This window comes from Dermochelys coriacea, chromosome 6, assembly GCF_009764565.3.
Source record: "Dermochelys coriacea isolate rDerCor1 chromosome 6, rDerCor1.pri.v4, whole genome shotgun sequence".
Classification (NCBI taxonomy): domain Eukaryota; kingdom Metazoa; phylum Chordata; order Testudines; family Dermochelyidae; genus Dermochelys; species Dermochelys coriacea.
The window spans coordinates 13,826,583-13,854,278 of NC_050073.1; the positions used below are offsets into that span (position 1 = coordinate 13,826,583).

The 27,696-nt window shown below is 51.4% G+C and overlaps 1 protein-coding gene across 1 annotated transcript in view; it reads left to right on the forward strand.

Moving 5' to 3' along the window:
* The first annotated feature begins 7,888 nt into the window (after positions 1 to 7,888).
* The window catches only part of PKP3 (plakophilin 3), a 37,751-nt gene continuing 17,943 nt past the window's right edge, over positions 7,889 to 27,696 (forward strand). Inside the window, exon 1 of the mRNA XM_038408040.2 lies at positions 7,889 to 8,527. Within this exon, the coding sequence (XP_038263968.1) occupies positions 8,302 to 8,527 (226 nt within the window). The 5' untranslated portion in view covers positions 7,889 to 8,301. The remainder of the gene's footprint in view (positions 8,528 to 27,696) is intronic.

The window sequence follows — 27,696 nt, forward strand, 5'->3', positions numbered from 1 at the left end:
GGGAAGACCAATTATGGTGACAGCTCAAAGCCCAAGGGTCCTCTTCCCCCGCTGCCCCACTCCCTTGCAGTCAGGGTTGGCTGCCCTGGGGCACACTGGGCCAAGCTAAATTCTAGGGATGAGCAAAGGGGGTGGGGCTTGGGCGAGGCATCTTGGCCCTAGCACGGATTAATCTTTTGAGTGCCAAGATGGCACGCTCCTCCCTGGGATCTGGATGGTGGAGGGGGCTGATGCAGGCACTATCCATCTCCTTCCCCCTCCGGGCTGCCTTCTGGACTCCCTTTCCGTTCTCTGGCTGTGATCTGCCCAGGGAAGCAGGTACAGCAGGCCAGGAGCAGAAGGACTTTCCTGAGGGGTGGTGGGGAGTTGGCCAGTCAGGAGTCACGCCAAGCATGAGTCTGCCCTCCCAGCAGCCTCTGCTCCCCACCACAGCACCCCACTGTCTCCCCCAATGCCTTGGAAATGGGCCAGCGAGCTTGGGGATTCCTAACCCTGGTGCAGTTAGTTCACGTTATTAGTGTTTGTTTGAAAGGAAACGTGTGTGCACAGTTAAGCTCTGTGCTTCCCTTGCTCCTGCCTGGCCAGGAATGGGGCTCTCAGGGCTTCCAAGCTCCCTGCCATGAGGCTGAGACCCTGGAAGTCCCAGGATTGGATTTGGGGCTACCAGCCTCCTGGTCCAGCTGCCTTACGCTGCAGTATGGTGCACCAGCTAGCCCTGCAGCGTAGAAGCCCTGGGCCCCTGCCCTTGGGGCAGTCCGCATGCCAGGGCTGCCCAGCTACTTATTGAAATTTATGTGCTTTTTGCCAATTTCAGCCAGGATCTGTGGGAACAAACAAACATAGTTCTGGAAACACCATGAGCCTATGACTCCAAAACTAAAAAACTTCAGAATTTCAGCTTCAAACTATTGAAAGTTCCTGTGGACTGGAAATCCTGCATGTGGGCCAGCACTAACAAGAATCTCCCTTTTTGAGCTGATGGTGGAAAAGGGCTGAGGGGCCTTTATAGCTGGGCTGCATCCTGGAACAAGTGGGTTCTCGGGAAGGTTTTGATGCCAGGGCATTTGGGGAGCATTAATTAGAGGTGTGCAGGGAAGCATGAAAGGAGACGTGAAGAGAGGAGTGGCTGAGACGCTTGGGCGGAGCGCAGGTGGTGGGACTGAGTGCAGAGGATCACATTAATAGGACTGTGGCTGTACTAGCATCTTTCATCTGAGGATCTCAAAGCAATTCCCCCAGTGTGGGTCGGTGTCATTATCCGAGCAGCACAGAGAGGTTATGATATTTCTAGTGCTGGAGGTGCACGCAGGTTAAAACAACTTGCCCAAAGGTTGTAACAGTGAGTCAGTGGCTGCATAAGGAATAAAAGCCCAGTGTCCTGGCTTTCAGTGGCTTATGCTAGACTCCATTGCATCAGAGGTGGGGAGGGGAGCCAGGGTTCTAGCAGTAGGCTGGAAGTTATGGTTTCAAGCCAAAAGATGATAGTTTTCCCTATAAACGCCTGTCGCTAGACACTGGTTTTATTTCCTGATTACAGGAGTCTTGTGTTGGAAGCTTCCCTCGCGCTCTGCTGTGGCTCATACCATCATGGAGCTGTCTTCTCTGGTGGTTTGAGTGCTCCTGCTCTCCCCTGTCCTTTTCTGTCTCTGTTCCCTATTGTCCTCCTTTGTGCCCTGTGTATTCTTGTCTTCTTCCAAGGAGGAGGCAAGGGCTGCAGCTGCCTCCTGCCCCACTGAACAAATAGGGTGGATCAAAAGGGCTCCCATTGACCGCCTCGCTCCTGTCCTCATGCTGTGGTCAGGCACTATCTGACCAGAAGAGGTTTGTCCGTCCAACTCAAACTTGTTCATAGATTCATAGATACTAAGGTCAGAAGGGACCATTCTGATCATCTAGTCCGACCTCCTGCACAGCACAGGCCACAGAATCTCACCCACCCACTCCTATGAAAAACCTCACCCATGTCTGAGCTATTGAAGTCCTTAAATCATGGTTCAAAGACTTCAAGGAGCAGAGAAGCCTCCCTCAAGTCAACCATGCCCCATGCTAAAGAGGAAGGCAAAAAACCTCCAGGGCCTCTCCAATCTGCCCTGGAGGAAAATTCCTTCCCGACCCCAAATATGGCAATCAGCTAAACCCTGAGCATATGGGCAAGATTCACCAGCCAGATACCCAGGAAAGAATTTTCTATAGTAACTCAGATCCCATCCATCTAATATCCCATCTCCGGGGATTAGGCCTATTTACCCTGAATATTTAAAGATCAATTAACTACCAAAATCACATTATCCCATCATACCATCTCCTCCATAAACTTATCGAGTAGAATCTTAAAACCAGATAGATCTTTTGCCCCCACTGCTTCCCTTGGAAGGTTATTCCAAAACTTCACTCCTCTGATGGTTAAAAACCTTCGTCTGATTTCAAGTCTAAACTTCCTGGTGGCCAGTTTATACCCATTTGTTCTTGTGTCCACATTGGTGCTGAGCTTAAATAATTCCTCTCCCTCTCCTATATTTATCCCTCTGATATATTTATAGAGAGCAATCATATCTCCCCTCAACCTTCTTTTAGTTAGGCTAAACAAGCCAAGCTCCTTAAGTCTTCTTTCATAAGACAAGTTTTCCATTCCTCGGATCATCCTAGTAGCCCTTCTCTGTACCTGCTCCAGTTTGAATTCATCCTTTTTAAACATGGGAGACCAGAACTGCACACAGTATTCTAGGTGAGGTCTCACCAGTGCCTTGTATAACGGTACTAAAACCTCCTTATCCCTACTGGAAATGCCTCTCCTGATGCATCCCAAAACCGCATTAGCTTTTTTCACAGCCATATCACATTGGCAGCTCATAGTCATCCTATGATCAACCAATACTCCAAGGTCCTTCTCCTCTTCCGTTACTTCTAATTGATGCGTCCCCAACTTATAGCTAAAATTCTTGTTATTAATCCCTAAATGCATAACCTTACACTTCTCACTATTAAATTTCATCCTATTACTATTACTCCAGTTTACAAGGTAATCCAGATCCTCCTGTATAATATCCCGATCCTTCTCCGAATTGGCAATACCTCCCAGCTTTGTATCATCTGCAAACTTTATTAGCACACTCCCACTTTTTGTGCCAAGGTCAGTAATAAAAAGATTAAATAAGATTGGTCCCAAAACCGATCCCTGAGGAACTCCACTGGTAACCTCCCTCCAACCTGACAGTTCGCCTTTCAGTAGGACCCGTTGCAGTCTCCCCTTTAACCAATTCCTTATCCACCATTTGATGTTCATATTGATCCCCATCTTCTCCAATTTAACTAATAATTCCCCATGTGGCACGGTATCAAATACCTTACTGAAATCTAAGTAAATTAGATCCACTGCATTTCCTTTATCTAAAAAATCTGTTACTTTTTCAAAAAAGGAGATTAGGTTGGTTTGGCACGATATATCTTTTGTAAAACCATGTTGTATTTTGTCCCATTTACCATTGACTTCAATATCCTTAACTAATTTCTCCTTCAAAATTTTTTCCAGGACCTTGCATAATACAGATGTCAAACTAACTGGCCTGTAGTTACCCGGATCACTTTTTTTTCCTTTCTTAAAAATAGGAACTATATTAGCAATTCTCCAATCATTTGGTACTATTCCTGAGTTTACAGATTCATTAAAAATTCTTGCTAATGGGCTTGCAATTTCAGGTGCCAATTCCTTTAATATTCTTGGATGAAGATTATCTGGGCCCCCCGATTTAGTCCCATTAAGCTGTTTCAGTTTCGCTTCTACCTCTGATATGGTAATATCTACCTCTATATCCTCCTTCCCATTTGTCATGCTACCATTATCCCCAAGATCCTCTTTAGCCTTATTAAAGACTGAGGCAAAGTATTTGTTTAGATATTGGGCCATGCCTAGATTATCTTTAACCTCCACTCCATCCTCAGTGTTAAGCGGCCCCACTTCTTCCCCACTTGTTCTGCATGCAGAGCTCTGAGAGCCAGTTGCATTGAACCTCCCACCAAATGAAAGGACCAGGATGGGTCAGGGGATTGTTACAAACCCCAGATTTAGGGGCACTAAGGCTCACCAGCTTTTGGAGATTGGCCGGGGCCAACAGCTCAGATCCAGACTCCCGTGAACTTTGTAGTGGTGGGGAATTCAAAATCTGGCTCTGGAGTTTGTACAGGGTGCCTGTTATAAGGAGCTGAACCTCCCTGAAGCCGAGCTCTGAGCAGTTCAGAATCTGGATCTGACTTTTTATCTGCTGTGAGCATCTCTCATGTCTGGTGACTCTGGGCCCAGCTGTAGTTTCATGTCATAAGAACAGCCATATTGGGTCAGACCAAAGGTCCATCTAGCCCAGTATCCTGTCTTCTGACAGCAGCCAATGCCAGGTGCCCCAGAGGGAATGAACAGAACAGGTAATCATCAAGTGATCCACCCCTGTCGCCCATTCCCAGCTTCTGGCAAACAGAGGCTAGGGACACCATTCCTGCCCACCCTGGCTAATAGCCATTGGTGGACCTATCCTCCATGAATGTGTCTAGTTCTTTTTTTAACCCTGTCTTGGCATTCACAACATCCTCTGGCAAGGAGTTCCATAGGTTGACTATGCGTTGTATGAAGAAATACTTCCTTTTCTTTGTTTTAAGCCTGATGTCTATTAATTTCATTGGGTGACCCTTTGTTTCTGTGTTATGAGAAGGAGTAAATAACACTTCCTTATTTACTTTCTCCACACCAGTCAAGATTTTATAGACCACTATCATATCCCCCCTTAGTAGTCTCTTTTTGAAGCTCTTTTCCAGTCTTATTAATCTCTCCTCATACAGAAGCTGTTCTAGACCCCTAATCATTTTTGTTGCCCTTTTCAAACCCCAGGACACACAGACTAATTGGATTTCAATTCCTTAGTACCTGTAACACCATCTCACTAGTTCTCCAGTCAGCCAGGGAACCTGCCAGAGAGGTGTATTGAAGGCCACAAATTTCTAATGTTAATAATCAACCAAACCTTTCTGGCTTTCTTCAAATCCCATAGGAAAAATAAAAGGACACAATCCCACTCAGCACCAACATGCTTTAAAAGTGAACTGCAAAAATGACTGGTGGAGCAAACACAGATAACATACTAGCAGCTGTGTGATCAGTAAGGTCAACAGAAATTGTGACATCGGCTTAAAAATCACAGGATTTTAAAAAATAAACAACTGTGTGGTTCCTTTTCTTTGCTTTCTAGTTTCTGAACCTTTAGGGGTCACGTTTTCAAGCTATTCTCTGCAACCAAGAAGGCTAGAAACTCTGTTTTTTGTTTTTTAAGGGAAAGATAAGAGACTCACATAATTGTATGAGTTTAGGAGTTGGGACTTTAAGAAAACACTGACTATCACATGAAAAAATCGCAAGGGTTGGCAGTGCGTTGAGTGGAGCAAGCAGGAATGTAGTAGCGAAGGGGCATGGCCGAGCAGATGGAGCCTAGCGCTTGAGAACTCCCAGCTCTGACTCACTGGCTGAACTGGTCACCACTCTAGAGGCTCCAGTTTCCCACTTCTAAAGCTGGGGCTCGTCTATTCTGAGTGTGTTGAGTGTTTAGAGTTAGTCAGACAGGGCTTAATAACCGGGTGCTCAGAACAGTGGGGCAGTGCTAGCCTGCATATCCCTTCTCTGATCAGATTAAGCTAAACAACTGGGCCTGGCTATTAATTGTTATTACTCTGCCAGGCCAGCACCTTTGATCAGGGCATCACACTGTGCTTCACAACCCTTCGTTAATTACACTCTGCCAGGGAGACGGGATTGTCTTCAGCATGCACCCGATTGTCACTTGCAGGCTCTTGCAGGAGTATTACAGGCAGGACAAGCTGCTTCCCCCTCGGATTAATAGGCCACTGTGATGCTTAGGGGTGTGGATGGCTTGGCTCTGCTTCCTGGCAGCAAGGGATGCCCTTCATTTGATATTACAGTAGGCCCTAGTGTGCTGGGTGCCGCACAGAGACGGGGGAGAGACAGCCCCTGCCCTAAAGAGCTCACTGTCTAAATAGGACAAATGCAGGGTGGGATAAAGGAAGGATGATCATCCCTAGCTGAGAGACGGGGGAACCGAGGCACAAAGAGATCAACGGCTAGGCTTACAAAAGTGCTTTGCACGCGGGGAACTGAGCCCTGCATACACACCTAGAGTCAGTATTTGAGGCAGGAATTGAACCCAGATCTGCTGAGTTCTGGCCCAGTGCCATCTGCTCTCCTTGCTGGGCTGCCCTGCATATCCAGGCTCAGGAGTTTGCCTGTATTCTCCCTAGCATTGTGGCCCCACCATGCATCGGCTGTCTGTATTAGAGCACCGCGGCTTCGGCACAGGTGCAATCAGTGCTCAGATGGGGATACAGACAGTCAGCGGGCTGGCATGTGCAGGGATTGCAGGCCCACGCAGTGGATGTGGGTGCTGTGCTCTTCTTCTCTCAGGGAGGATGAGGGGGGCTGCTCCCTCACTCAGCTTCATCCTGGCTCAGTGCAGGCAGCTTGATAATGAGTCCAAGTGATGGCGCTTCCTGTTAACTTTTATTGTCTCTCCCCCTCACCCTTGTTCACGCCACATCTACAGAATGCCTGCAGCTCAAACACTGGCCACACCCCACACGGCCATCCAACACTCGCTAAACTCTACTTTAAATCTCTGGCCAACTACTGCTGCCTGGCCACGCTGTGCACCACCCACCACAGCCCCCAGCCACAACCCCCCTGCCCGGCCCATCACACATCCCAGCTGGCCCCCATGCACTGCCCACGTACACTTCCCCAATGCCCATCAGACATGGCCCCCACGCACAGCCTCCTTTGCTGACTCCATTATCAGACTGTGCCATTACCCTTGAGGCTACCGTTCCATGAGAACGTTCTCTGTGGGTTCTTGCCCCAGTTAATGCAATGTGGCCTCCTAGCTGCTCCCAGTCGCAATTCCCCACCCTTGGTCCCCCAGTCCCACCTGCCTCAAACTAACTCTGGGGAAAGACCTTGGCTAGGATCAGGAGAGTCCTGCCCCGAATCCTGCCCTGCTGCTAGGGTTACCAGAGAGCAAATGTGAAAAATCGGGATGGGGGTGGGGAATAATAGGAGCCTATATAAGAAAAAGACCCCAAAATCAGGACTATCCCTATAAAATTGGGACTTCTGGTTGCCCTACCTGCTGTGGCCCCTCTGAATGCCCCAAGCTCAGCCCATCTGGGGGCTGTGTACCCTTCTAGGGAGCCTAGGATGTAATGGGAAAGAACCCACTTTCCCCTATGAGCCTCCCCAGCATATGCAGGACCAAATCCTGCTCCTAGGTACCCCCTGGCCAAGAGGGAGGAGAAAATGGCCCAGAGCACACAGCCTGTATTACTGCTGTTGCCCAAAATCAAACCCGATTTTCCCCTGCCCTGCCCATGTGCCCCACGCTGCTGTTTCCAACAGGGCCAGACCCCGATGCATGGGAACAGAATGCCCCCTGACTACCCCAGCTCCTGAGCAGCAACAGCACCTGCCCTTGGCCCCCCAATGCTGGCTGCATATCGGAGCCTCTAGCTTGCAGTGCTAATCCTTCCCGAGCCAGGAGGCTGCAGGGCAGCACGGTCGCTCTGGGTTTTATGGCACAGCGTCTCTGCATTCAGCCTTTCCTGGTGCTGTCACATCAGGCCACGGGCAGCAGGGCCACTCAGCTACCCATACAGTCTGGGTGGGAGGAGGGTGTCAGCATCCCCACAAACCTCCTAGCTGCCCTGGCCCCTGAGTCATGGGGTGGCGATTCCAGTAATTGTCTGTGCTAGTTTATGCAGCTGACAAGGCGTGGCAGGGCAGGAGCTGGTTGTGCATCGCTGCAATTCCACCTTAAAGCTGAGGAAGCCAGGCCCCACCAAAGGCCTCACCTGCTTAAGGTGGAACTGGCTGACCTGCTCTGCCTGAAAGCCGGCCTCCTCGGTGATGTCAGTGGCTAGGCAGAGAGGTGTAACCCTGTCTCAGAGTGGCAGAGTCCCATCCCAGGAAGCCAGCACTTGTGCAAGGATAGGAGTGGTGTGGGCCAGGGGCACCCAGTGCCGTCTCCCCAGAGCAGCTCAGACTGACTCCCCAGCCAGGACCGAGGCAGGATCTGGCAGCTGTCCCCCCTGCACTCCTGCTGCAGACCCTCAGCTCCCTGGTGTCTCAGCTTGGCCCTGGGCTCAGACGGACAGAGGAAGTGGATCTGGTTTTAGCAACAGTGGGACCTTTCCCTGGCAGAGCCAGGGCCCTGGGACAGACCGAGCCACGCTCCCCACCTGGCCGGGACAGGAGCCATGCAGGAGAATAACTTCTTCCTGTCGGCTTTGCAGCCAGAGGCCGGCGTGTGCTCCCTGGCACTGCCTTCGGATCAGCAGCTGGGCAGGAAGAGCAAGGAGGCGCCCGACACAGAGCTGCTGAAGAACGCGCGGGTGCAGGAGCAAGTCCGCATGAGGATGCTGCAGAAGAGCTGCTCTGTCCCCAGGACCAACGGACCTAGGCTTGACTACGTAGAGGTCAAAGGTAAGGGGTGGGGGGCGTGATGGGCTTCACAAGCGAGGATGTGATGCCCTCCAAAGCTAGCTATGCCAAGGGGCATCTCGAGGGACTGCTGGCTTTGGGGGCAGGGCCCAGCCCCTCTCATCTGTCACCTCGGCTGGGGATGGGATTATACAGGGGGTGGGGACTGGGAGGCAGGCCTAGCTCTGCTCTGTGACTGCAGGTGAGTCACTTTGCTACCCTGTACCTCCGTTTCCCCATCTATACCACAGGGATAATGATCGTTCCCTGCCCTCGGGGGTGTGGTAGGGGGCTGCGGGAGGTTCAGCTGGCCAACGTCTGTGACTCGCACTGAGCTCCTGAGTGGGAAGGGGCTGCTCTCCTTGCGGCATCAATGGGAGCTCTGCCTCCGAGACAGGCCTTCCCGCGCTGGCCTGGTGGCTGTTGTTTGTGCCATACATTTGCTCTCTCTCTACGGGTTTGTGCAGCAGGTTTAATGGGGGAGCCCACACTGGGTGGAGGGAGCTCAAACTTGGGGGCATCTCCCTGGGGAAATGGGGGGACAGAACCTGTCAGGGCTCCAGCCAGGGTCCCAGAGGCCAAGGAATCGGTCCATGTGGGGCAGACTGGGCAGGCCAGGGGTGAAGCGTCCCCCACTGACTGAGGGGACCAGCTCACCCTGTGGATATCACCAGCACAAGAGAAAGTAACAAAGCAAGGGGCTCCCACCTGTTGTTGGCTCCTTCCCTGAGGAATCCAGCCCGGGCTTTCCAGCACGCCCTGTTTATTGCATTGCTGGGAGCGCCGGTGTCTCTTGTTTTGCAACAGCCCTCCCCTGGTTGCGTGCTAGAGGTGGCCTTCCCCGCCTGCTGGGGGTGCTCAGACAGCCCCCCCATCCCAACCCCGCCCCTTTTCCTTTGCTTTTTCTGGGGCGGGGTGGGGCACGAGAAGGAGGCAAGGGACGGGAGTGCGTTTATCTTCCCCCTGGTCTGCTGCGGGGGGGGATTTCTCAGCTAGGCCTGGGGAACCCTCCCAGCGTTCGTTTTCCAGGGCTGGGGATTTGTTTGGTTTTGGGGTTTTTTTGCAAACGTTTAACATTTAATGTTTTTCCCCGTGGAGGACATTCCCTTTCCCCCCCATCGCTACATGGAAGACACAGCCCGGGCTCCTCCAGCCGGGCAGCGGGCAGCGCTCTCCACTCCAGAATCCCCCTAGCTTCCTATGAATCATTTGGAGACAAGGCCTCAAGTGCAAGCGGCTGAGCCCATGTGCTTGCTCGGGACGACCCCCCCCGTCCACCCCCGAGGTTCTGTGGCACCCAAGCCAGGTGCACCCTGGGCACGTTTGTACCGCTTGCTAGGATGTCTGGATTTGGGGCCCAGACTGTAAGCTGGGGATGGGGAGAGGATGCCCCCCCCCCGCTGCAATGGAGCTATGCCAGTAGGCACAATCCAGCAGATGTCAGCAGGGATCGGGACTGTGGCAGGTTTCAAATACTGGCTTGGGGGAGACCTGTGTTTACTTGCTCTGGCATTGCATGGCTTCCCCCGAGCTAGCGGAGTCCCCACTCACTCCATGCATCAAGCTTACCAGCTCCCCATGGACTGTTCCTAGGGTGCTGCTCCCATACCCCCAGTGAAGGGTCTCACATACTAGCCGATCTCTGACCCTGGTGCACGATCCCTAACTCCCCCCAGTCACAGTCCCTACAGCACCCGGTAGACGTGGGATGACAGATCCAAGAGGTTTCTGTCTATTATGGATGTGTGACACTGAAGCGTTTAGTAGCTATTTCATTTAATAACACCATGTTTAGAGAGTGTGTGTTCGAGGGGCTGGAGGAAACTGACCTCCCATCCTTCCAGACCCTTGTGCCTTTCTCCTGTGAGGAGGATGGCTTGTTACAGCCCAGGACTGTAAGTGGGGAGGCCTGGGACGGACCCCAGCAGTCATTTACACTAGTGCAAGGCGGGTGTAAAAAGCTACCGCCTCAGAATCAGAGAGTGTCACGCTCACTGCCCACTGGTGCAGGATAGTGGTGGCTCAGGTCCATCAGTTCTCATCCAGGCTCAGCCACAGATTTCCTGTGTGACCTAGGGAAGTTCCTTAGCCTTGCTGTGCATTGGTTCCCCACCTCTCCAATGCAGATTGCTTCCCAGGGGCAGTGGTGTTCATTATATGTGTTGTGGTAGCCCCCAGGAGACCACGTCATGGACCAGGGCCCCATTGTAGATGTTGCACAACCCTCTATCAAGCTGACTTGATTAATGCCTGTGACATGCTCTGAGGCTGCTGGGTGGGGAAGGCAGTAGAGAAAGGCAAAGGGTGTATCTCCCTGAACTGCCAGGATCTGAGTGCCAGCAGCTGAGCAGTTCCCACACGCACCTGGAGCTGCCTATGTGGCTTCTCCTTCCTTTGATCTCTTTCTGTCCCAATCTAATTATGAGCGCTGCACCCACACCCTGCTCTGGAATTTTGTCCTAGCCCATGAGCTGCTTTCCTGCATTTTTTGAAGCTGCCTGTCTCTGCTCACTGAAAGAGACTATTGCCCCTAATCTCGCTACTGTGACTAGCACCACACAATGGGTATCCCCTAGGGGCTTGAACTCCCTGACTCCAGGCTGAGACACAAAGGCCTTATTCGTAAACTCTCCCCCTGTTATCACTACCAAGGAGAGCAGGCCAGGAGATGTGTGATTCCTGCTGGCCAGTGGAACGGATTAGGTGAAAGGCGCGTTTTCATGTGCCTTGCCACCGCCTTCCTGCAGCCAGAATGCTTCCCCCAGCTCCTTCTTGGCACTGGGGCCAGCACCACAGCCTGCCCGCCCACACCTTCAGGTGGCTGCCCAACAGAACCATTAGGTTGCCTCCTCTCTGGCTTTGTTGACATTGAATCTGCAGCTGGGGGTGAAACAGACTGAGGGGTGGGGTGGGCCTAGGGTGACCAGACAGCAAATGTGAAAAATCAGGACAGGGAGTGGGGGGTAATAGGAGCTTATATAAGAAAAAGACCCAAAAATCAGGACTGTCCATATAAAATCAGGACATCCTGTCACCCTAGGTGGGCCTGATGGACCAAAGCAGTTACTGAGCAGGTATAGGGGGAAGATTGGGAACAGGTACAGAGAAGGCCCCAGGTTGCTATGTTCTGTTTGTTTAATGTGGGGACAGGAGCTAGAACAAAGGAAAGAACGAGCTGAAGAGAGGCCCAGAAAAGGCAGGCCGAGCAAAGAAAGAGATGCAGAGCTCCCCCACGCCTGGGAGCAGGCAGGAGAGCTGGGTGCCCAGCGAGGGCTGGCAGCTGGTGATCAGAAGAAATCAGAGCTGGTGGCCGGGCTGCATTCAGTTCAGCGAGGAAGTGTTGAGTTCGAGGAGGAAATCGCTGGCTTGGATGGGATCCAGGGCAGCGTTTAATCTGTAATGAAAGAGGGGCCGGGGTCAAGCAATCTTTTTACATTCATAACTGATGCAACAAGCAGAGGTGCCAGGGCTGTGAACTGCCAGGCCCGGAGGTGCTGGGGCTGAGGCAAAAATTAAGCACAGAGCTGGGGCCATTGCTGGCGTCTGTGCGGGACTGAGGGGAGGCATGGAAATGCAGCTCTTCCTCCTCTGCTTCTCCTCCAAGGTGACAGCTCTTGCTACCTGCCTGCCCCTGCCATAGTGGGAGCTCCCAGCCACAGAAACCCCCCAGAGTGGCTGTTTTGCATACCCAATGCAGGGCATAGATAGCCCTCTTGATTCTCCCTAGCCCAAAGCCAAGTGTCATGTGTCCCAGTAGGGCAGGCAGTACAGCGACCTGCAGCCAGTGAAGATACTGGGCATCACCCCCGAGATATCGACCTGTCCGATCAACGTTATCCACCTGTCTGGGCCCCAGCCCCGGCCTCCATCCTGCCATGGAATCCAGTCCCCGAGGCTGGGCTCTGACATGGTGCTGGACATGCTACAGGCTCTGGGAACCAGGCATCCCTGCCACGCCCCACCCTTCCCATGGCCACCCAAGACTGGCAGAGCGGAGCTGGAGGGGAGCCAGTAGCCTGAGTGCATTCCAGCCCAGCCTGCCTCTCTGGCAGCAGGTCCCAGCTGTGTGTGGAGAGGAACAGTTTGTGTGGAGGGGGTAGGGGATACAGGGCCCCATTCTCCTCACAGCAGCAGCATTACGCTGCCCCAAACTCCCTCACAACCCGGGGCGGTTCTCTTGGATTCCCTGCAGCCCTAACCTGGTCACCGCTTCCCTGGCAGCCTAACCCGCTCCTGGGAGGGCTGAATTGGGTCCATGACATTGAAGGGCCTGATCCAAAACACAGTGAGGGCAATTGGAAGACTCCCCTCAGGATCTCCCATGCGGGGGCCAGGCCCTGATACAGGAGTGCTGCGTGGAGGGGGTGCTGGAGCTGGGACCAAGGGTGGGGAGCAGAGGGCAGGCCCCTGTGTACCCACCTCTTCTCCCCGGGTGTATTGTGTTCACTGAACTTTGTCGTACACTCAGGAGTTAACCTGCACTGCTGGCCAGGGGTGGGGGTGTGGCTGGGGCAGTCGGGTGAATGACAGGGGGCTGGGTATGCCCAGGGAAGCAGCCACCTAGACAGGGAGGGAGCTGGGGAAGCTTCGAGGGGCAGGCAGGATTCCAGACAGTGAAGAGCGGTGAGCGTGAGTCATGTGTAGTGCTGTCTGTCCACCCCAGGATTTGGAGTGAGAGGGAAGCACTAGACTGCAACTACGTGCCATCTGGTAGCAATGCCTCCTGTTCCTGTCCTGGGCCCCACCCGACTCTGCATGTACCCCAGTCCTGGCCTGCAGCCCTTATGCCATCCTGGCCCTGGGACTCAACCAACTCTGCATGTACCCCAGTCCTGACCTGCAGCCCCTCTGCCATCCCGGCCCTGGGACCCACCCGACTCTGCATGTACCCCAGTCCTGACCTGCAAACCCTCTGCCATCCTGGCCCTGGGACCCACCCGACTCTGCATGTACCCCAGTCCTGACTTGCAGCCCCTCTTCCATCCCGGCCCTGGGACCCACCCAACTCTGCCTATACCCTAGTCCTGATCTACAGCCCCCCTCCTATTTCAATGCTGCCCCCCACACCCCAAGCACTGCCCACGCATCTCAACGCTAACCCTCTCCTTTTACTGTTCTGCGCCCTCTCCACTCTTCTCTGTTCCAAGGGGTGGCCCTTGAGCTGTATTCAGAGGGTGGCATGTTCTCCCTATAGTGCAGGAATCTCCTTGAGTGGTGTGGATGCAGAGCCTGAGCCACACGCAGGCTTGCCAGGTGGGAGATGTGAAGGCACCAGTCGTGTTTAATCCCTAACAGTGGAGAAAAATGACACTGGGAAACAACACAGGGCAAACGTGGCCGGGGCAAATGTGGCTTGTTTGATCCTGCCAAGGATTGCAAGGGATTGGAGCATCTGTGTTTCCATCTCCTCCTGCCAGATTCCCCCAGGTTTTACTTCATCCTGACAGACACCTTGTCAAGGTTCCTTCCCCACTCTGAATTCTAGGGTACAGATGTGGGGACCTGCATGAAAAACCCCCTAAGCTTATTTTTACCAGCTTACCCTGGCTGGTGGGTGGCTGCCCTGAGAACTCTGGGCTCCCTGACATGTGGTGCCTGTCAGACATGCATGTGCTCTGACTGGGGGTACACACTGTGGGCATGTTCTCATTCCCCACAGGAAGTGGTGGAAGTCCACTGGTTAGTAGGATGATTTCTGTATTCCGAGTATATCCCAGCCTCACGCACAGGGCTAAGGCAGGAGCAGGGCCCCGGGTGCTGGACACACGTGCCGATGTGGTCGCCCCATTTCAAAAAAGATATAGTGGGATTGGAAAAGGTACAGAAAAGAGCAACAAAAATGATTAGGGGTATGGAAGAGCTTCCATATGAGGAGAGATTAAGAAAATGGGGTCTTTTCAGCTGGGAAAAGAGAGGTTTAAGGTGGGATATGATAGAGGTCTATAAAATCATGACTGGTGTGGAGAAAGTAAATAAGGAAGTGTTATTTATTCCTCATAACATGGACTAGGGGTCACCCAATGAAAAGAATAGGCAGCAGGTTTTCAACAAACAAAAGGAAGTATTTCTTCACACAACGCACAGTCAACCTGTGGAACTCCTTGCCAGAGGATGTTGTGAAGTCCAAGGCAATAACAGGGTTAAAAAAAGAACTTGATAAGTTCATGGAGGATAGGTCCACCAATGGCTATTAGCCAGGGTGGGCAGGAATGGTGTCCCTAGCCTCTGTTTGTCAGAAGCTGGGAATGGGTGACAGGGGTGGATCACTTGATGATTACCTGTTCTGTTCATTCCCTCTGGGGCACCTGGCATAGGCCACTGTCAGAAGGTAGGAAACTGGGCTAGATAGACTTTTGTTCTGATCTAGTATGGCCACTCTTATGTTTCCAGTGCCAGGATTTCCATTCCCAGTTTCTAGGGGGAGCTAGGGCTCCATCTCCTGGTCTCAGGGTGCCTGTTTACCCACACAGAGCTGGGTCCCTGGCATTATCAGTTACTCTGTGTACTCACTGATAAGGGAGAATGCCATCTGTGCTGTCTCCATGGCAGTCCCAATGGTGCCCCACCCTCTCAGGCACTAACTCATTCAGGACTTTTCCCTCCTGCCCCAAACTCCAGCCACCAGCAAGTCAGCCAAGCAGGGCTAGTGCATGCCTCTCCGAGAGCCTGCCCTTGGAGTTATTTATGCCTCAGCAGAGCCGTGGCTAGGGCCCAGCGTGGGGCTGTGATCATCCTCACCAGCTGCCACTTATCAGTCTTCTTAGCACTGGCATGGCCCCCTGGCAGAGGCTCTTAGCTTATGGGTCAGGAATTCCTGAGGGGTCACCTGGCCAGTAGCGTTGCAGGGGAGACAGTTGTGAGCCTGCTCCCATCCCTTGTCTCAGCTCTGCCTCTGAGATGGAGATTGGGCTGTAGGTGCTGGAAGCCCCCTTTGTGCCAATTTACCGCAGAACCTGGTGCAAGGACCCTTGCTGTAGCCAGTTCCAGCCCAAAGTCAGGCCTCCTCTAACGGGCCAGGTTAGCCCCCTCCTGGCACTGCAGGATCACACTGGGCAGATGTCTCTGGCATTGTCTCTCCTGGGGTTGTGTCTGTCAGTGCCGTGTGGCTGCTCCGGATTTGTCTCCCTGTCGACACAGGGATATCTCCCATCCCACCCACAGTGGCTGGCCAGCAGGCCTGGGGATGGGGTTTGAGAGAGGCCAGCTACTGGGCTTCCTCCCTGATCATGCACTGGGGAGCTGGGGCAAGGGACAGGAACGTTGGTAAGTGGAACATCTCCTCACAGTCCTGCCCGCGCAAGAGGAAGAGGCTGTGGAAAGGCTGTGAGCTCCAAAGAGGCTGTGAGCTCCAATGGAGCCATCCTACCCCACAGACAATAAGCCCCACACACAAGGGTTCCCAGGAGAGGCTCATCTGAGGTGGAGTGAGCTGTTCTGCTGCCCCAGAGATCGCTGCATGTGGCAGGGCTTCTGTGGCTTGTTTGATCCTGCCAGGGATTGCAAGGGATTGGAGCGTGTGTGTTTCCATCTCCTCCTGCCAGATTCCCCCAGGTTTTACTTCATCCTGACAGACACCTTGTCAAGGTTCCTTCCCCACTCTGAATTCTAGGGTACAGATGTGGGGACCTGCATGAAAAACCCCCTAAGCTTATTTTTACCAGCTTAGGTTAAACTTTCCCCAAGGTACAAACTATTTTACCTTTTGTCCCTGGACCTTATTGCTGCCACCACCAAGCATCCAACAAAAATAACAAGGAAAGAGCCCACTTGGAAACGTCTTTCCCCACCAAATTCCCCCAGGCCCTACACCCCCTTTTCCTGGGGAAGGCTTGATAAAAATCCTCACCAATTTGCATAGGTGAGCACACACCCAAACCCTTGGATCTTAAGAACAATGAAAAAGCAATCAGGTTCTTAAAAGAAGAATTTTAATTAAAGAAAAAGTAAAAGAATGACCTCTGTAAAATCAGGATGGTAAATACCTTACAGGGTGATCAGATTCAAAACAGAGAAATCCCGCTAAGCAAAACTTTGTTACAAAAAGACGCAAAAAACAGGAATATCCATTCCATGCAGCACAACTTATTTTATCAGCCATTTAAACAAAACAGAATCTAATGCATATCTAACTAGAATGCTTATTAACTCTTTACAGGAGTTCTGACCTGCATTCCTGCTCTGGTTCCAGCAAAAGCAACACACAGACAGAGCGAACCCTTTGTTTTCCTCCTCTCAAGCTTTGAAAGTATCTTGTCTCCTCATTGGTCATTTTGGTCAGGTGCCAGTGAGGTTATATTAGCTTCTTGACCTTTTACAGGTGAAAGGGTTTTTCCTCTGGCCAGGAGGGATTTAAAGGTGTTTACCCTTCCCTTTATATTTATGACATGCCTCCCAAATCACAGATAGGGTGAAACGCTGGCTGTGATTTCTTCCTGGAGCTCTAGGAGAAAACAGAGTTAATAAGACACATTCACCTTTAAATATACCACCAAGTATATAAAGACTAACAATATTTTCCAAATCTCAAGGACGATTTTAACCAGTTGATTTTGGGAAACTTTCACAGGAGAGTGCATCAGCCACTTTGTTAGAAGCTCCCGAGATGTGTTGCATGTCGAAATCAAAATCTTGGAGAGCTAAATCCACCGAATAAGTTTTTTGTTATTTCCCATGGCGGTATGAAGCCACTGTAGCGCAGCATGGTTGGTTTGCAGGTGGAAACGCCATCCCCAAACATATGGGCGTAGCATTTCCAGAGCGTAGACAATGGCGTAACATTCTTTTTCACTGACTGACCAGTTGCTATCCCTCTCAGACAGCTTCTTGCTGAGAAACACGACAGGGTGGAATTCTTGATTCAGTCCTTCCTGCATTACAACTGCTCCCACACCACGCTTGGACGCATCGGTGGTTTCTAGGAACGGTTTGTCAAAGTCTGGGGTCCTTAGCACAGGGTCAGACATGAGTGTCACTTTAAGCTGGTTAAAGGCCTTCTGACACTCTTTGGTCCACTGAACGGCATTGGGCTGTTTCTTTTTGGGTAGGTCTGTCAGAGGGGCAGCAATTTGGCTGTATTGCGGTACAAATCGCCTGTAATATCTGGCCAAGCCTAAGAAGGATTGGACCTGTTTCTTTGACTTTGGGACAGGCCACTTTTGGATAGCATCCACTTTGGCCTGTAAGGGGTTGATAGTTCCTCGACCCACCTGGTGTCCAAGGTAAGTCACTCTGTTTAGGCCTATTTGACACTTCTTAGCCTTAACAGTTAGTCCTGCCTCCCTTATGCGCTCAAAGACTTTTTGTAGATGTTCCAGGTGTTCTGCCCAGGAATCTGAAAATATGGCCACATCGTCAAGGTAGGCGACTGCATATTCTTCTAATCCCGCTAGGAGACCATCTACAAGTCTTTGGAAGGTGGCGGGTGCATTCTGCGCCCAAAAGGGAGTACATTAAATTCATATAGCCCGACATGTATGAAGAAGGCTGACCTTTCCTTGGCAGATTCATCTAGCGGTACCTGCCAGTACCCCTTGGTTAAGTCCAAGGTAGACTTCTCTAATAGTTCATCTGTGCGTGGCATTGTATAGTTGTCTGGGCGAGTTACAGCATTTAGCTTACGGTAGTCCATGCAAAAACATATCTCCCCATCTGGTTTGGGAACTAGAACAACTGGAGATGCCCATGCACTGCCAGAGGGGTGGATTACACCCATCTGTAGCATATCCTGGATCTCCTGTTCTATAGCAGTTTTAGCTTGAGGAAACACCCGGTAAGGTTGGACTTTAATTGGGTGAGCATTACCTGTGTCAATGGAGTGGTATGCCCATTCAGTCAGTCCTGGGGTGGCTGAGAACGTCGGTGTGTAGCTAGTGCACAGCTCCTTGATCTGCTGTCGCTGCATACACCCAAGGGTCATGGAGAGGTTCACCTCTTCCATGCCACCAGCACTTTTCCCTTCTTAGTAGACACCTTCAGGCCACTCAGCATCATCTTCTCCCTGGGCTGTAAACTGACAAACCTTTAATTCTCTGGAATAAAAGGGCTTTAGAGAATTAACATGGTACACCTTAGGCTTTTGGTTGGAGGTGGGGAATGCTATGAGATCATTAACAGCTCCCAGGCATTCCTGGACCGTGAATGGCCCTTCCCACGACGCTTCCATTTTATGGGCCTGGAGCGCCTTTAAGACCATGACCTGGTCCCCTACTTTGAAGGAATGCTGTCTGGCATGTTTATCATACCAAGCTTTTTGCTCTTTTTGAGCATCCTGTAGGTTTTCTTTAGCAAGGGCTAAAGAGGTTCGGAGGGTGTTTTGTAGGTTGGTTACAAAGTCCAGAATGTTAGTTCCTGGAGAAGGTGTAAACCCTCCCATTGCTGCTTCACCAGCTGTAATGGCCCCTTAACCTCGTGGCCATATACAAGTTCAAATGGTGAAAACCCTAAACTGGGATGTGGTACAGCTCTGTAGACAAAGAGCAACTGCTGCAACACTAGGTTCCAATCATTGGGGTGCTCATTTACAAATTTACATATCATGGCCCCCAAAGTCCCATTAAATTCCTCCACCAGGCCATTTGTTTGATGATGGTAAGGGGTGGCAACCAAGTGATTCACCCCATGAACTTCCCAAAGGCTTTCCATAGTTCCTGCCAGAAAATTAGTTCCTGCATCTGTGAGGATGTCAGAGGGCCAACCTACCCTCGCAAAAATGTCTGCTAGTGCCTGGCACACACTTTTAGCCCTGGTGTTGCTTAGAGCTACTGCTTCCAGCCATCGGGTGGTAAAATCCATGAAAGTCAGTATGTACTGCTTTCCTCTGGGTGTCTTTTTCGAATAAGGGCCCAGAATATCCACAGCTACTCACTGAAATGGAGCCTCAATGATGGGGAGTGGCTGGAGAAGGGCTTTGACCTGGTCTTGGGGTTTTCCCACTCTTTGTCATACTTCACAAAACCGGACATAGGTAGAAATATCCTTGCCCATTCCCTCCCAGTGGAATCACCTCCCCAAACAGTCTTTGGTCCTGTTCACCCCAGCATGGCCACTAGGCTGATCGTGGACTAAGCTCAAGAGCTTGACCTGGTACTTAGTTGGAACTACCAACTGTCTCTGAGGATGCCAGTCTTCCTGGTGTCCACCAGAAAGAGTTTCCTTGTATAAAAGTCTCTTTCTACAACAAACCTGGATTGATTAGAAGAGCTGAGAGGGGGTGGGTTGCTCCGTGCTGCCGTCCAAGCTCTCTGGAGGCTTTCGTCTACTTCCTGTTCGGTTTGTAACTGTTCCCTTGATGCTGGAGACATCAGTTCCTCATTGGATTGTGGACTGAGGCTTGGTCCCTCTGGAAGTGATGAAGGGGATGGAGCTGTTTCCGTTGACTGTGAACCACTCTCTGCTGGTGCACTATGTTGGGTTTCAGGCTCCAGCTGAGCCTCTTCTGTAGGGTTATCGGCTGCTGTCAGTTCAGGTTCGGTGGGGCTCTCTGGTGTTGGGGTTGCAAGTACTGGATTCAGTGCTGGCAAGGGGTCTGGTGTTAGTTGTTCTGCCGGTTCTGGGACTGGCTCTGTCTGGGTCTATGGGACTGGATCCATTACTGCTGTTGCAGAAGTTGGCCTGGGATCCGGGTCCATCACCTCTGACCAGGTCCTGGTAGAAGTTTCTGGAACAGAGCTAGGAGTGATGCCTTGCTTAGCCTGGCTGCGGGTGACCATTCCCACCCTCTTGGCTAGCTTCATATGACTGGCCAAGTCTTCCCCCAACAGCATGGGGATGGGATAACCATCATACATTGCAAAAGTCCACGTTCCTGACCACCCCTTGTACTGGACAGGCAACTTGGCTGTAGGCAAATTGAAAGAGTTGAACTTGAAGAGTTGAATTGTCACTTGGATCTCTGGGTTGATTAAATTGGGGTCCACAAAGGAAGCATGGATAGCCGGCACTTGTGCTCTGGTGTCCCTCCATGCAGTGACCCTCTTCCCGCCCACTCTCACAGTTTCCCTCCGCTCTGAGGGTATCTGGGAGGTATCTGGACCCGAGGACCTCTGGTGTGATTCCGGTGCTATGAACTGTAATCTGTTGGGGTTCTTGGGGCAGTTGGCCTTCACATGCCCCGGCTCATTACTTTTAAAACATCATCCAGCTGACGGGTCACTGGGGTGAGGTGGATTGCTGGAGAACAGTGTGGCAGGACAATAAGGTGTCTGGAGTATTCGTTGGGGCCTTGGGCTGCCCCCAGTAGTAGGGTGTGGTCTGAGGTTGTTTCTTCTGATATCCGCTCCAACTGCGACCAGGGTTGTTCCTCTCTCCTCCCTCCACCCATTTTGTTCCAGCTTGCCATACCTCTCTGGCGGTCTGGAACTGCTTGTATCAATCAGCATAAGAAGCAAGACTTTCTGCTGAGTCCATTTCCTTATCCCATAAACACTGTTTTATTTCCTCCTTGGACATATTCAGGAATTGCTCCTGAGCTATCAAATCATACATTCTGTCAAAGCTAGTGACACCCGTTCCTTGGACCCATTTATCAAACAGATCCTTCACCTGGTTTAGATAAGCCACATTACTTAGTCCAGGCCCTCTCTTAAGGGTTCAGAATTTTACTCTGTATGTTTCAGATATAATCTGAAATTGCTTTAAAACCAAATTCTTGAACTTATTATAGTTAGAAGCCTCATCAATAGGCATCTTATTGAATATGTCCAGAGCTCTTCCAGTTAATTTTGTGACCAATGTGGTCATCTTGTGAGCTTCAGGAATTTTATGGAGAGTGCACAGTCTCTCAAAGGTGAGAAAATATTCAGCAATATCACTGGATTCATCATACTGTGGACATAGTCGCTCCCATTTGTGGATTGTTGGGGAAGGATTGTTAGGGTTATCCAGTACATATTCCACTCAGCCCTTACCTTCTCCAACTCCAGCTCATGCTTCCTCTCTTTTTCCTTCTCCACCTCAGCAGGCTTCCTCTCTTTTTCCTTCTCCTCCATTTCTTCTTCCTTTGCCTCCATAGCTCTCCTGTGGGCAGCCTCTTGGTTTTTTTCTGCCTCTTTCGCTGCCTCCAGTTCTCTCCTGCGGGCAGCCTCTTTGGCTGTTTCTGCCTTGGGCTCTGTCATGTTTGCCTCTCTGTTTGTAATTAACTTTACACCCAAGAGTTAGAAATAAAAAAAACAAAAACAAAAAAATTGGCTTGTCAAAAAAAATTGGTTGTGCTGTAACCAGATACCGATTTTCTCTGATAGTGATTGTCAGCCTAGTGAAAAATCCTTTAAAAAAAAAAAAAAAACTTAACACCTTTGTCTCCAGGCAAATAGACAGAAAACCCCTCTAGTTGCTCTTAGGTAAAAAAAAACAAAAAACAAAACCACCTCTTCAGGTCTGTGAAGACTTGTGAATTTCCCTGCAGGAGGTTAACTACCCTGCCTTTAGGCAGAGAAAACTCCAGCTCAAAAAAGACAATTTCCTTTTGTCTCTGCTCTGGCCCCCAAGCAGAGACAAAAAAACCCTCTAACTGCTTTCAGCTTAAAACCTGCTTTCCAGCAGCCCAAAGGGGAAAAAAAAAATGTCCTTTTAAAGTCTGTGCTTCTGGTTCAAAAAAATCTCAAATTGATCTCAAAATGATTTCAAGTTAATCCCACCGCTCTGCCACCATGTCAAGGTTCCTTCCCCACTCTGAACTCTAGGGTACAGATGTGGGGACCTGCATGAAAACCTCCTAAGCTTACTTTTACCAGTTTAGGTTAAACTTTCCCCAACGTACAAACTGTTTTACCTTTTGTCCCTGAACCTTATTGCTGCCACCACCAAGCATCTAACAAAAATAATAGGGAAAGAGCTCACTTGGAAACGTCTTTCCCCCTCAAATCCCCCCAAGCCCTACACTCCCTTTCCTGGGGAAAGCTTGATAAGAATCCTCACCAATTTGCATAGGTGAACACAGACCCAAACCCTTGGATCTTAAGAACAATGAAAAAGCAATCAGGTTCTTAAAAAAAGAATTTTAATTAAAGAAAAAGTAAAAGAATGACCTCTGTAAAATCAGGATGGTAAATATCTTACAGAGTAATTAAATTCAAAACATAGAGAATCCCTCTAGACAAAACTTTAAGTTACAAAAAGACACAAAAACAGGAATATCCATTTCATTCAGCACAACTTATTTTATCAGCCATTTAAACAAAACATAATCTAACGCATATCTAACTAGATTGCTTATTAACTCTTTACAGGAGTTCTGACCTGCATCCCTGCTCTGGTTCCAGCAAAAGCAACACACAGACTGAGACTTTGTTTCCCCCCCCCCCTCCAGCTTTGAAAGTATCTTGTCTCCTCATTGGTCATTTTGGTCAGGTGCCAGCGAGGTTCTATTAGCTTCTTAACCCTTTACAGGTGAAAGGGTTGTTTGTTTGTTTTTCTGGCAAGGAGGGATTTAAAGGTGTTTACCCTTCTCTTTATATTTATGACACACCCAAACTGTGTGGGCTGATTCCCAGGGAACTGATCATGCAGGAGGATTGTGTTATCCTTACTGCTCCCAGACTCCCTGCTGCTGAAGGGGCAAACACAGCCCTGAGAATACTGGCAGGGCTCAGGCAGGGTCTTGGCGGGCGGGTGGAGGAGCCCGCTGAGAAGGGCCTGGGCTCCAGCCCTTTGGTGACATGGACACGGTTGGGTTAGTCATTGAAGTTGACCAGGTTGTAACTGCTCCCGTCAGCCCCTGGCTTTCCCAAGCAGTAGAACATCCGCCTGGGGGAATGGAGCCAGGTGCTGTGCAGACCCACCCGCAGCACTCTGCCAACATATTCCAGTCCTGACCTGCAGCCTCCCCACTATCCTGAGAGCTGCCGATTGTGCCGACGGCTGGGATGGTTTGTCTAGTCACACAGCGAAGATTTTGCAGTGGGGAGAGGCAGGACTGACATGAAAATCAGTATGGAAATGACGGTAATCTTACAGAATGGCAGTAAATTGCATGATGCCTTTGGGAACTCAGTCCCACTTTCATTGTATCCATCTGCTTGTGTTTCAGCTGTCAATGAGTAAGCACCAAAGCTTGTCCTTAAATGATCTCCAGTCACTTTTTTGCATGGATAGTGTCTCGGGTAAGCAAGAGTTGAGGACTAGCAATTATCCCACTCAACTTGGACTATGGTGAAAGAACGCTGGGCCCACCTCTCAGCGCTGGCACTGGGCATGGTTTCACTTCCTGGCCTGCATCTCCTCGGTTGCTAGAAAACACTCGAGAGTGTTAAGTCAATAGAGAGACAAAGTGCAGGAGGTAATAGCTCTTATTGGACGAACCTCTGTTCGGGAGAAAGGCAAGCTTCTGAGCTACACCAAGCTCTGAGCGTCCAATGAAAGATATTACCCCACCCACCTGGTCTCTCTAAGATCCTGGAACAGCTACAACTACATGGCAAACATTGTCAATAGTGCAAGTAGCACCATGTTCACCAGACGGGGTAGGGGAGAGAGTGTAGCTGCCAAACCAGACAGCAATCAAAGAAGAGTGAGCTTAGCTGTACGCTCCACCTCTCCATCATTTCTCTCCATGGAGTGAATGAGACATTTTGTCAACACAACTCAGTTCCCACTTAGGCTCTTAACCGAAGTGGCCGGATTTGAAAGGTGCTAAGCGTGCAGAAATTCACCTCTTGGCCACCCTGGACGACTTTTTGGCCCGCTGGCGAGCTAGTGGGGTGATGACAACACAAAGGAAAGCTGATGGAGCTCTGGCTGCTTGGTGTTCGGAGAGCTGGCTTTCCTTAGGCAGTGCAGTTGTAGCCGTGTGGGGCCCAGGATATGAGAGAGACAAGGTGGGGGAGGTGATGTCTTTGATTGGACCAACAGCAGTTGGTGAAAGAGACCAGCTTTCAAGCCACACAGAGCTCTTCGTTTAGGCTGACTCTTCAGAGATGGGCTGGGAGAGTGCCCACGGCACATCTCAGAGACCCCTGCCATGCCCTCCGGTCAAACTGGGACGACCACACTTGACATTCCTAATATTTCAAACGTTTTTTGTTGTTTTTTTAAAGGAGGAAAAGTATCAGTTAAGAAAAGATCCTGCCAGGCCTTTATGCCTCAGAGAGGGACACACAGCATAGAGGCAGGTGCTTTTTCCTTGCAGGTCACCTTTAAATGTCCTCCTTTTGGGGTCTCCACAAATTCCACATTTCGCTTCCTCAGCTCAAGCCTCCTGGTAGCAAGAGTGAGGCTCCCCCCGCCTGCGGCATCAGCCTGAGCTAACCCAGCGTTGGCTAAACTGGGAAGGGTTTCTTGGCAACCACCAGGGCTAGAACTGTGCGAGGGCCTGGTTCTCCTCTCACTGATGCCAGAGCAAACCAAGGAGATCTCCCGTGGCATCAGTGAGAAGAGAAACTGCCGCCTTCAGTTACCTTTAAATGGCAGTTTAGATGCTGCAGACACCCCCAGCTGCTCTTAGCTCTGCTGTTGATTTTGTAACAGGGACAAATATTGGCCATGCATCGAACTGAAGCCAGCTGGACCCAGCTGGGTCTCAGCGCAGGTCTTCCATGGTGAACTAATCGCTCACCAGCCTCTCCGCCGCACTGCTCTCCACTCATCAACCAGACTCCTCCCTTCAGATCTCCAGGACTCATGCCAGCTGTTGCCTTCTAAAGGCCCTTTGGACCCAAGTCCGCTTTTAAATGGGCTCGGTCTTAACAAGAGCAAGTGTGGCTAGGAAAGGAGATGGGGAGACCAGATGGGAAGGGGAGCTTTTGGTTTCCTGGTGAGCCGTTCAGCATAAACAAGGCCTGCTTGGCGAGCCTTTCCCTCCCTGCACAGTCTGGGCCAGAGACCCTCAGCTGGAGAGTCCCACTGACCTCAATGGAGCCCAGCCAACCACAGCTCCTCCAGGGTGGACATCGCTCTGGCACCATTGACCCCAGTGGGGGTACCTCGACCTACCCCAGCTTGGGACCTGGTTGGAAACTAGAAAAAACAAGAAACCAAAACGCTCCATCCCCGCCTCTCCCCCAATTTTTCAGTTGTTCCAAAGGTTTTCGTTCTCACAATGTTTTGGGGAATGTGAGAGACCATTTCCCAGCTACATTAGTTGTTTCTCTTGTATTCTTTTAGCGTTTTGTTCTCCATGGTTAAAAGAAGAGCTGGTTAAACAATGAATGGGGAGGGGCGGTTTAGGCACATGGCAGGGTTTTGCTTTTGAAAAATTCTTTCCAATGTTTTTTTTTTAATTAATTTTCAAAAATAGAAACTGAGAAATGAAAATGGTCAGCAACATTTCCAATAAGAATATTGGGTGTAAAATGCGATAAAAGGCTAGTGAAGTTTTTCACAAACACCATGGATGTGCAGAGAAAAAAGGGCCATTTTTAGATTAACAAACTGTGCCCCTTGCGAAACTCCAGACCCACCCAACCTGGACTCACAGGTGAGAACATTCGGCGGCGTTATCCTGGGCCCAGCAGACATCAGTCTGTGTCACAAAGACAGCCTGGAACTCAGCATTGCCACCTCTCTGCTCTAGAGAGCCTGGGTTTGGAAGAGCTGGGAGTAGAATGGGGCAAGATCGGGATACACTGCCAGAACCATGTGCAGGTCTAGGACTGGGATAGCCGGGGGGGGGGGGGGAGCTGTAGGTCAGGACTGGGGTCTGTTGGCAGAGATGTGTGGGGCCAAGGCTGGAATAGCAGGGGAAGCTGTAGGTCAGGACTGGGGTGTGTTGGCAGAGCTCTGTGGGGCCAGGGCTGGAATAGCAGGGGGAGCTGTAGGTCAGGACTGGGGTGTGTTGGCAGAGCTGTGTGGGGCCAGGACTGGACTAGCAGGGAGCTGTAGGTCAGGCCTAGGGTGTGTTGGAAGAGCTGTGTGGGGCCAGGGCTGGAATAGCAGGGGAAGCTGTAGGTCAGGACTGGGGTGTGTTGGCAGAGCTCTGTGGGGCCAGGGCTGGAATAGCAGGGGGAGCTGTAGGTCAGGACTGGGGTGTGTTGGCAGAGCTGTGTGGGGCCAGGACTGGACTAGCAGGGGGCTGTAGGTCAGGCCTAGGGTGTGTTGGCAGAGCTGTGTGGGGCCAGGGCTGGAATAGCGGGGGGTGCTGTAGGTCAGGACTGGGGTGTGTTGGCAGAGCTGTGTGGGGCCAGGGCTGGAGTAGTGGGGGGTGCTGTAGGTCAGGACTGGGGTGTGTTGGCAGAGCTGTGTGGGGCCAGGGCTGGACTAGCAGGGGGCTGTAGGTCAGGCCTAGGGTGTGTTGGCAGAGCTGTGTGGGGCCAGGGCTGGAATAGCGGGGGGCGCTGTAGGTCAGGACTGGGGTGTGTTGGCAGAGCTGTGTGGGGCCAGGACTGGACTAGCAGGGGGCTGTAGGTCAGGCCTAGGGTGTGTTGGCAGAGCTGTGTGGGGCCAGGGCTGGAATAGCGGGGGGCGCTGTAGGTCAGGACTGGGGTGTGTTGGCAGAGCTGTGTGGGGCCAGGACTGGACTAGCAGGGGGCTGTAGGTCAGGCCTAGGGTGTGTTGGCAGAGCTGTGTGGGGCCAGGGCTGGAATAGCGGGGGGTGCTGTAGGTCAGGACTGGGGTGTGTTGGCAGAGCTGTGTGGGGCCAGGGCTGGAATAGTGGGGGGTGCTGTAGGTCAGGACTGGGGTGTGTTGGCAGAGCTGTGTGGGGCCAGGGCTGGACTAGCAGGGGGCTGTAGGTCAGGCCTAGGGTGTGTTGGCAGAGCTGTGTGGGGCCAGGGCTGGAATAGCGGGGGGCGCTGTAGGGTCAGGACTGGAGTGTGTTGGCACAGCTGTGTGGGGCCAGGGCTGGAATAGTGGGGGGCACTGTAGGTCAGGACTGGGGTGTGTTGGCAGAGCTGTGTGGGGCCAGGGCTGGAAAAGCAGAGGAGTGCAGGTTGAGACTGGGGAGCATTATCAGGGCTGGGTGGGTTCAAAGGCTGCTGTACAAGGGGGGCTGCAGGTCAGGAGAGGGGTGCATGGGCAGAGCTGGGGGGCCCAGGATTGGACTACAGGGGGTGCTACAGGTCAGGACTGAGCTGGGTGGGGGCTGGGGGAGCCCAAGGCTGGCCTAGAAGAAGTTGCTGTGGGTCACGACAGAGAATTCTCCCACAGGCAGCTAATCTGCTGCCACTTGCAGAGCATCCCTCGTTCACTCAGCCACGTACCCATGTGGCTCCTGGGTGCGCTCCTGGGCTTTCCTGGGCCGG